This window comes from Lipotes vexillifer, unplaced genomic scaffold, assembly GCF_000442215.2.
Source record: "Lipotes vexillifer unplaced genomic scaffold, Lipotes_vexillifer_v1.1 scaffold806, whole genome shotgun sequence".
NCBI classification, from domain to species: Eukaryota; Metazoa; Chordata; class Mammalia; order Artiodactyla; family Lipotidae; genus Lipotes; species Lipotes vexillifer.
Window position 1 is genome coordinate 254,696 of NW_006783439.1, and position 10,302 is coordinate 264,997.

General features: G+C 39.4%; 1 protein-coding gene across 3 annotated transcripts in view; it reads right to left on the reverse strand.

The window, feature by feature from the left end:
- Positions 1 to 10,302, reverse strand: part of NAA35 (N-alpha-acetyltransferase 35, NatC auxiliary subunit) — a 96,406-nt gene that overhangs the window by 3,768 nt on the left and 82,336 nt on the right. For all 3 annotated transcript variants that reach the window (XM_007456110.1, XM_007456111.1, XM_007456112.1), the window contains exons 19-21: positions 10,201 to 10,268; positions 7,910 to 8,050; positions 7,164 to 7,286 (exon numbers count right to left, since the gene is read on the reverse strand). In XM_007456110.1, coding sequence (XP_007456172.1) covers positions 7,164 to 7,286; positions 7,910 to 8,050; positions 10,201 to 10,268 — 332 coding nt within the window. The remainder of the gene's footprint in view (positions 1 to 7,163; positions 7,287 to 7,909; positions 8,051 to 10,200; positions 10,269 to 10,302) is intronic.

The window sequence follows — 10,302 nt, forward strand, 5'->3', positions numbered from 1 at the left end:
TCGGAGCTCAGGGAGAGGACTGGGGTTGGCGGCTTGAACATAGCCCGAAGGGGTTAGTGCGCCACGGCTAGCCGGGAGGGAGTCCGGGGAAAAGGCTGCACCTGCCGAGGAGGCAAGAGACTTTTTCTTTCCTCTTTGTTTCCTGGTGCGCGAGGAGAGGGAATTCAGAGCGCTGCCTAAAGGAACTCCAGAAACGGGCGCGAGCTGCGGCTAAAAGCGCGGAAACCAGAGACTGGCGCGTGCCGCGGCTGAAAGCTCGGACCCCAGAGACGGGCGCAAGCCGCGGCTAAAAGCTCGGAAACCAGAGACTGGCGCGAGCCGCGGCTAAAAGCTCGGAAACCAGAGACTGGCGCGAGCCGCGGCTAAAAGCTCGGAAACCAGAGACGGGCACGAGCCGCGGCTGAAAGCGCGGACTCCAGAGACGGGCGGGAGACGCTAAGGGTGCTGCTGCCGCCACCAAGGGGCCTGTCTGCGAGCATAGGCGACTATGCCCACCCCTCTTCCGGGGAGCCTGTGCAGCCTGCCACTGCCAGGTTCCCGGGATCCAGGGACAACTTCTCAGGGAGAACACACGTCGGGCCTCAGGCTGCTGCAACGTCACGCCAGCTTCTGCTGCCGCAGGCCCGCCCCGCGCTCCGTGCCTCTCCCTCCCCCCGGCCTGAGTGCGCCAGAGCCCCCGAGTCAGCGGCTCCTTTAACCCCATCCTGTCTGAGCAAAAAACAGACGCCCTCCAGCGACCTACACGCAGAGGCAGGGCCAAATCGAAAGCTGAGCCCCTGTGAGCTGTGAGAACAAAGAAGAAAAAGGGAAATCTCTCCCAGCAGCCTCAGAAACAGCGGATTAAAGCTACACAATCAATTTGATGTACCCTGCCTCTGTGGAATACATGAATAGACAGCGAATCATCCCAAATTGAGGAGGCGGACTTCTAGAGCAAGATCTATGATTTTTTCCCCTTTTCCTCTTTTTGTGAATGTGTATGTGTATGCTTCTGTGTGAGATCTTGTCTGTATAGGTTTGCTTCCACCATTTGTCCCAGGGTTCTATCCGACCATTGTTTTTTTTTTTCTTTAAATTTTTTTCTTAATAATTAATTTTAATTTAAAGAACTCTATTATACTTTACCTTCTTTCTATCTTTCCTTCCTTCCTTCCCTTTTTGAGACAACGAATCGTCCCAAATTGAGGAGGTGGACTTGGAGAGCAAGTTTTATGATTTTTTCCACTTTACCTCTTTTTGTGAGGGTATATGTGTATGCTTCTATGTAAGATTTTGTCTCTATAACTTTGCTTCCACCATTTGTCCTAAGGTTCTATCCGTTCCTTTTTTTTTTTCTCTAAATAATTATTTTTTTCATTCAATAACTTTATTATACTTTATGTTATTTTACTGTATCTTCTTTCTTTCTGTATTTTTTCCTTCCTTCCCTCATTCCTTCCTTCCTTCCCTCCTCCCTCCCTCCCTCCTTTCTTTCCTTCTTGCCTTCTTCCTTTCTTTTCTTCTTTCTTTCTTTCTTCCTTCCCTCCTTCCTTCCTTCCCTCCTCTCTTTCTTTCTTTCTTTCTTTCTTTCCTATTTCCTCCTACTTATACTAATTCTCTCTACTTTCTCTCCCTTTTATTCTGAGCCGAGTGGATGAAAGGCTCTTGCTGCTCCAGCCAGGAGTCAGGACTCTGCCTCTGAGGTGGGAGAGCCAACTTCAGAACACTCGTCAAGAAGAGACCTCCCAGCCCCACATAATATCAAACGGCGAAAATCTCCCAGAGATCTCCATCTCAACACCAGCACCCAGCTTCGCTCAACGACCAGCAAGCTACAGTGCTGGACAACCTATGCCAACCATATAGCAAAACAGGAACACAACCCCACCCACTAGCAGAGAGGCTGCCTAAAATCATAATAAGTCCACAGACACCCCAAAACACACCACCAGACATGGACCTGCCCACTAGAGAGACAAGATCTAGCCCCATACACCACAACACAGCCACTAGTCCCCTCCACCAGGAAGCCTACACAACACACTGAACCAACCTTAGCCACTGGAGACAGACATCAAAAACAACGGGAGCTACGAACTTGCAGCCTGCAAAAAGGTGAACCCAATCACAGTAAGATAAGCAAAATGAGAAGACAGAAAAACACACAGCAGATGAAGGAGCAGGATAAAAACCCACCAGACCTAACAAATGAAGAGGAAATAGGCAGTCTACCTGAAAAAGAGTTCAGAATAATGATAGTAAAGATGATCCAAAATCTTGGAAATAGAATGGACAAAATGCAAGAAGCAGTTAACAAGGACCTAGAAGAAATAAAGATGAAACAGACAATGATGAACAACACAATAAATGAAATGAAAAATACTCTAGATGGGATCAATAGCAGAATAAATGAGGCAGAAGAACGGATAAGTGACCTGGAAGATAAAATAGTGGAAATAACTACTGCAGAGCAGAATAAAGAAAAAAGAATGAAAAGAACTGAGGACAGTCTCAGAGACCTCTGGGACAACATTAAACGCACCAACATTCGAATTATAGGGGTTCCAGAAGAAGAAGAGAAAAAGAAAGGGACTGAGAAAATATTTGAAGAGATTATAGTTGAAAACTTCCCTAATATGGGAAAGGAAATCGTTAATCAAGTCCAGGAAGCACAGAGAGTCCCATACAGGATAAATTCAAGGAGAAATACGCCAAGACACATATTAATCAAACTGTCAAAAACTAAATACAAAGAAAGCATATTAAAAGCAGCAAGGGAAAAACAACAAATAACACACAAGGGAATCCCCATAAGGTTAACAGCTGATCTCTCAGCAGAAACTCTACAAGCCAGAAGGGAGTGGCAGGACATACTGAAAGTGATGAAGGAGAAAAACCTGCAACCAAGATTACTCTACCCAGCAAGGATCTCATTCAGATTTGATGGAGAAATTAAAACCTTTACAGACAAGCAAAAGCTGAGAGAGTTCAGCACCACCAAACCAGCTTTACAACAAATGCTAAAGGAACTGCTCTAGACAAAAACACAAGAGAAGGAAAAGTCCTATAATAACGAACCCAAAACAATTTAGAAAATGGGAATAGGAACATACATATCGATAATTACCTTAAATGTAAATGGACTAAATGCTCCCACCAAAAGACACAGATTGGCTGAATGGATACAAAAACAAGACCCATATATATGCTGTCTACAAGAGACCCACTTCAGACCTAGAGACACATACAGACTGAAAGTAAGGGGATGGAAAAAGATATTCCATGCAAATGGAAACCAAAAGAAAGCTGGAGTAGCAATTCTCATATCAGACAAAATAGACTTTAAAATAAGGACTATCAGAAGAGACAAAGAAGGACACTACATAATGATTAAGGGATCGATCCAAGAAGAAGATATAACAATTGTAAATACTTATGCCCCCAACATAGGAGCACCTCAATACATAAGGCAAATACTAACAACCATGTCACAAAGAAAGAAAACTACAGGCCAATATCACTGATGAACATAGATGCAAAAATCCTCAACAAAATACTAGCAAACAGAATCCAACAGCACATTAAAAGGATCATACACCATGATCAAGTGGGGTTTATTCCAGGAATGCAAGGATTCTTCAATATACGCAAATCTATCAATGTGATTAACCATATTAACAAATTGAAGGAGAAAAACCATATGATCATCTCAATAGATGCAGAGAAAGCTTTTGACAAAATTCAACACCCATTTATGATAAAAACCCTGCAGAAAGTAGGTGTAGAGGGAACTTTCCTCAATATAATAAAGGCCGTATATGACAAGCCCACAGCCAACATCATCCTCAATGGCGAAAAACTGAAAGCATTTCCACTAAGGTCAGGAACAAGACAAGGTTGCCCACTCTCACCACTCTTATTCAACATAGTTTTGGAAGTTTTAGCCACAGCAATCAGAGAAGAAAAGGAAATAAAAGGAATCCAAATCGGAAAAGAAGAAGTAAAGCTGTCACTGTTTGCAGATGACATGATACTATACATAGAGAATCCTAAAGATGCTACCAGAAAACTACTAGAGCTAATCAATGAATTTGGTAAAGTAGCAGGATACAAAATTAATGCACAGAAATCTCTGGCATTCCTATATACTAATGATGAAAAATCTGAAAGTGAAATCAAGAAAACACTCCCATTTACCATTGCAACAAAAAGAATAAAATATCTAGGAATAAACCTACCTAAGGAGACAAAAGACCTGTATGCAGAAAATTATAAGACACTGATGAAAGAAATTAAAGATGATACAAACAGATGGAGAGATATACCATGTTCTTGGATTGGAAGAATCAACATTGTGAAAATGACTCTACTTCCCAAAGCAATCTATAGATTCAATGCAATCCCTATCAAACTACCACTGGCATTTTTCACAGAACTAGAACAAAAAATTTCACAATTTGTATGGAAACACAAAAGACCCCGAATAGCCAAAGCAATCTTGAGAACAAAAAATGGAGCTGGAGGAATCAGGCTGCCTGACTTCAGACTATACTACAAAGCTACAGTAATCAAGACAGTATGGTACTGGCACAAAAACAGAAAGATAGATCAATGGAATAGGATAGAAAGCCCAGAGATAAACCCATGCACATATGGTCACCTTATCTTTGATAAAGGTGGCAGGAATATACAGTGGAGAAAGGACAGCCTCTTCAATAAGTGGTGCTGGGAAAATTGGATAGGTACATGTAAAAGTATGAGATTAGATCACTCCCTAACACCATACACAAAAATAAGCTCAAAATGGATTAAAGACCTAAATGTAAGGCCAGAAACTATCAAACTCTTAGAGGAAAACATAGGCAGAACACTCTATGACATAAATCACAGCAAGATCCTTCTTGACCCATCTCCTAGAGTAATGGAGATAAAAACAAAAATAAACAAATGGGACCTAATGAAACTTCAAAGCTTTTGCACAGCAAAGGAAACCATAAACAAGACCAAAAGACAGCCCTCAGAATGGGAGAAAATATTTGCAAATGAATCAACTGACAAAGGATTAATCTCTAAAATTTACAGGCAGCTCATGCAGCTCAATAACAAAAAAATAAACAACCCAATCCAAAAATGGGCAGAAGACCTAAATAGACATTTCTCCAAAGAAGATATACAGACTGCCAACAAACACATGAAAGAATGCTCAACATCATTAATCATTAGAGAAATGCAAATCAAAACTACAATGAGATATCATCTCACACCAGTCAGAATGGCCATCATCAAAAAATCTAGAAACAATAAATGCTGGAGAGGGTGTGGAGAAAAGGGAACACTCTTGCACTGCTGGTGGGAATGTGAATTGGTTCAGCCACTATGGAGAACAGTATGGAGGTTCCTTAAAAAACTACAAATAGAACTACCATATGACCCAGCAATCCCACTACTAGGTATATACCCTGAGGAAACCAGAATTCAGAAAGAGTCATGTACCAAAATGTTCATTGCAGCTCTATTTACAATAGCCCGGAGATGGAAACAACCTAAGTGCCCGCCGTCGGATGAATGGATAAAGAAGATGTGGCACATATATACAATGGAATATTACTCAGCCATAAAAAGAAACGAAATTGAGCTATTTGTAATGAGGTGGATAGATCTAGAGTCTGTCATACGGAGTGAAGTAAGTCAGAAAGAGAAGGACAAATACCGTATGCTAACACATATATATGGAATTTAAGAAAAAAAAATGTTATGAAGAACCTAGGGGTAAAACAGGAATAAAGACAGAGACCTACTGGAGAACAGACTTGAGGATATGGGGAGGGGGAAGGGTGAGGTGTGTTAGGGCGAGAGAGAGACATGGACATATATATACTAACAAACGTAAGGTAGATAGCCAGTGGGAAGCAGCCGCATGGCACAGGGAAACCGGCTCGGTTCTTTGTGGCTGTCTGGAGGGGTGGGATAGTGAGGGTGGGAGGGAGGGAGACAAAGAGGGAAGAGATATGGGAACATATGTATATGTATAACTGACTCACTCTGTTATAAAGCAGAAACTAACACACCATTGTAAAGCAATTATACCCCAATAAAGATGTTAAAAAAAAAAAGCAAACACTGTTATTAATTCTTATGTATCTTTCCAGAGATATGTTATATTCATATAATATTGGCTCACATACATGTAGTCTTCCTTTCTTCCCCTTGACTGAAACGGCAGCATACTATACATACAGATTTTAAGCTTGCTTTTTAAACTTCTTATATTCTGAAGAACATTCCATTACAGTAAATAAATATCTTCCTTGTCCTTTTTAGGGCTGTACAGTACTCTACTGCATGATGAAAAGTCATGTAACAGTTCCCTCTGATGGACACTAACGTTTCCTCATTTTTTTACTATTACAAATCCTGCTGTAATAAATACTCTTGTATATTCATCATTTCCCACATGTGCACATGTATCTATAAGATAAATCCCAAGAAGCAGAATTTCTAGGCCTAAGGACATGTGACTTTTGACAGATTGCTAAAATACCCTTCCATGGAGGCTGTACCAAGATACACTCCACAAAATGGTCTGTGTTACAGGTAACTCTCATTTACAGGATAAATGCATTTCAACAAAATTAGGTATAAATTATGAAACTAACAAAAGGCTGAAACAGTATTTTACATTGTACAAGTTCTAAACTCTGTAGAATGATACTCAAAATAGTCTTCAAAAACAATAGTCTATTTTAAATGGTCAAGTGGAATACAGTTGATTTTACTTCCTGTAATAATTGACCAGATCATTTTTTAGACTTAAGATTTATATAATTATATTTAATACAGTAAACTATAAATCAAAAAATTTTAATCTTAACATAACTGAACTGTGCATCAATCTGGATCTTATATCTATTCTTTCTGCTTACTTTATGGTTCTAAGTCTTTATTTCTCTTTGCATTGATTTCTAAATGTACACAAAGGATATATTTACATCACTTCTTTCATCAAATAATTTTAAGTCTGACAAGGTTGGGTTAGCAAAGCTATTTGAAATCCTTAGCAGAAACACTGACAGGCTTCATTTATTAATACTGTAAGGTTCGTTTTATAATTAAACTCATCCAGTAGTAAGATAGGTACTTCCTTCCAAGCTTTTCCTCTAGAATTACTGTGACTGCAGTCTTACCTCATGGTCTGGGTTTGGGATATTTTCCAATATCATTTTTGCCTGCTGAAAGTGCTTACTAGCTGCCACATACAGTTCTGGAGACTGAGGAGGAGGGCTATATTTATTGAGGTCAGACATTTCCTAAAAAAAAGAAATACTATTATTTAAAACATGCTTAATATGAAAATACTCTAAAATACCTTTTTTTAATTAAAGAATTCTACATTGATTATCCAATCACATACAGACACTAAAGCAAACACTTGGCATGTCCCTGTTTTTTTCCTATTCAATTTTCTTTTCTTTTTTTTTTTTTTTTTTTTTTTTGCGGCCTCTCACTGTTGTGGCCTCTCCCGTTGCGGAGCACAGGCTCCGGACGCGCAGGCTCAGCGGCCATGGCTCAAGGGCCCAGCCACTCCGTGGCATGTGAGATCCTCCCGGACCGGGGCACAAACCCGTGTCCCCTGCATCGGCAGGCGGACTCTCAACCACTGCGCCACCAGGGAAGCCCCCTATTCAGTTTTCAACCTTCATATACCACACTTCATATTATTCTCATATTTAAATAACTGTTAACGTGATGAGTATATCCAAAGTCAAATAATTTTCCTACTATTTAAAACTGTTATTTTATTACTTTATCCCATTGATCCAATACTAGTTTGACTTGACTATTTTATACAAAATGGCCAGGTACGAACAGCCCATATCCAAGGAGGTCTAAGGACTAACTATTTTACAATTATTTTAAGGAGCAGGTTCACCTTGAACTGCAGATAGTGCACTGGCGGTGGTGTCATTACACTGTTGAATGGAGCAAATCTGTGCTCATATCGAACTTGTTCACTATCGAGCTCAAACTTGGGTTTTCGTACTTTGCCATCCATGTCAAATGCTACCATGGTCTACAGTAAAAAAAGAGAGAAAAACAAATGGTATTAATATGAAAATGTGAACATCCTCATTAATACAGAATAGAAAACAAGAAACAGCTATTTACACATAGTTAATCAAAAAGAGGCTCAGAAATCAGAAACAGGAAGAGAAAAACTGGCTTTAGTATTCATTTTGATATCCCAAGCCACCTTCTATACAAAAAATGTTCAAGTTCCAATGTCTAATATATTACTAATTTTCCTAGTGAAATGATGCCACATGCAGATTATTCTTCCTAATACTTTTATAATAGCTTTGAAACCTTCAAGTAAAAGTTCCTGAAGAGAAAGTAGAATATAATTTTTATAAGAAAAGCATTAGTCATGTTTTTCAAACAGAAGTCCATATTCTGTTTTATGTATTTTAATATAAGTTGCCTTACATAATTTCTTGAACTGCCAAGCAAAACTTAAGAGTTACTAACTCCTGAAAATGGCTGCTTTGCTTAAGCCATTTACTGTGGAGCTTGCCCCATTCCTAATACACTTCTAAAAAAAATCCAGACCCCATCTCTTCTAAGAAACCTTTCCTGATCATCAATCAGAAGTAAACTCTTCTTTCTCTTAGTACCTATGCCACATATATGTCACCTGGCCTGTCATTAACTAGGCACGTGACACAAGGATCACATCTAATTAGACTTGGTATGCTGTAATGTAGCCAGTACAAGATATCTGACACATGACAAGGGTTCAATATTTGTTAAACAAATTAGTAAACCACTAGACTTGGAAAAAAGGTAATTTTCAAGCAGATAGTAAAAATAAAGGTGAAATTAGAACCTGGAAAGAATCACAGAAGAGGGTTCATTTTATTGGGTTGGCCAAAAAGTGCCTTCGGTTTTCAAGAAAAAATAAAAGACACATTTTCACCAAGAACCGTATTGAACAACATATTCACCCTTTTTGTTCCACTACCTTTTGCATTTTTCAGGCAACTTCATAATTCCATCTTCCCAAAACTTTTTATCTTTTTGAGCAAAGAACTGTTCCAGGTGCCTTTCACAGTCTTCCAGGGAATTGAAATTTTTTCCATTAAGAGAATTTTGTAAAGACCGAAATAAATAGAAATCCGAAGGTGCAATGTCTGGTGAATACGGTGGATGAATCAGAACTTCCCAGCCAAGCTGTAACAGTTTTTGCCTGATCATCAAAGAAACATGCAGTTTTGTGTTATCCTGATGGAAGATGATGCGTTTTCTGTTGACTGATTCTGTATGCTTTTCGTTGAGTGCTGCTTTCAGTTGGTCTAACTGGGAGCAGTAGTTGTTGAAATTAATCGTTTGGTTTTCCCGAAGGAGCTCATAGAGGACTCCCTTCCAATCCCACCGAATACACAACATCACCTTCTTTGGATGAAGACCAGCCTTTGGTGTGGTTGGTGGTGGTTCATTTCACTTGCCCCACAATCTCTTCCGTTCCACATTATTGTACAGTATCCACTCCTCACTGTCCGTCACCATTTGTTTAAAAAACGGAACGTTTTCATTACGTTTAAGTAGAGAATCCCATGCACAAATACGGTCAAGAAGGTTTTTTTCACTAAACTTATGTGGAACCCAAACATCAAAGCGATTCATATAACCAAGCTGGTGCAAATGATTTTCAGTGCTTCATTTGGATATTTTGAGTATGTTGGCTATCTCCCGCATGGTATAACGTTGACTGTTCTCAATTAATGTCTCAATATGATCGCTATCAACTCCAAGTGGTCTACCCAACCATGAAGCATCGTTCAGCGAGAAATCTCCAGCACAAAACTTCGCAAACCACTTTTGACATGTTCGATCAGTCACAGCACCTCCTCCACACACTGCACAAATCTTTTTTTGCGTTTCGATTGTGTTTTTACCTTTCTTGAAATAATAGAGCATAATATACCAAAAATGTTGCTTTTCTTCCATTTCAATATTAAAATGGCTACACAAAAATTCACCAATTTTGATGTCTTTTTTTAAATGCACACTGAATATGACAGCTGTCACATACAATCTAACAAAATTGTTTCGAATGAAGTTAAAGACAACTAAGTGCTACCAGAGCCATATTACAGAAAAAACTGAACGAACTTTTTGGCCAACCCAAGAATTAAACAATGTAATAGCAATGTAGCAACTTACTTTAAACATTCCAGCACACATATTCTGATATGCCTGGCTCATTGTGATCTCTCGGCTCAATGGGCGAACTGTAATTAGAAAGAAAATCATCCAAACTCTTTC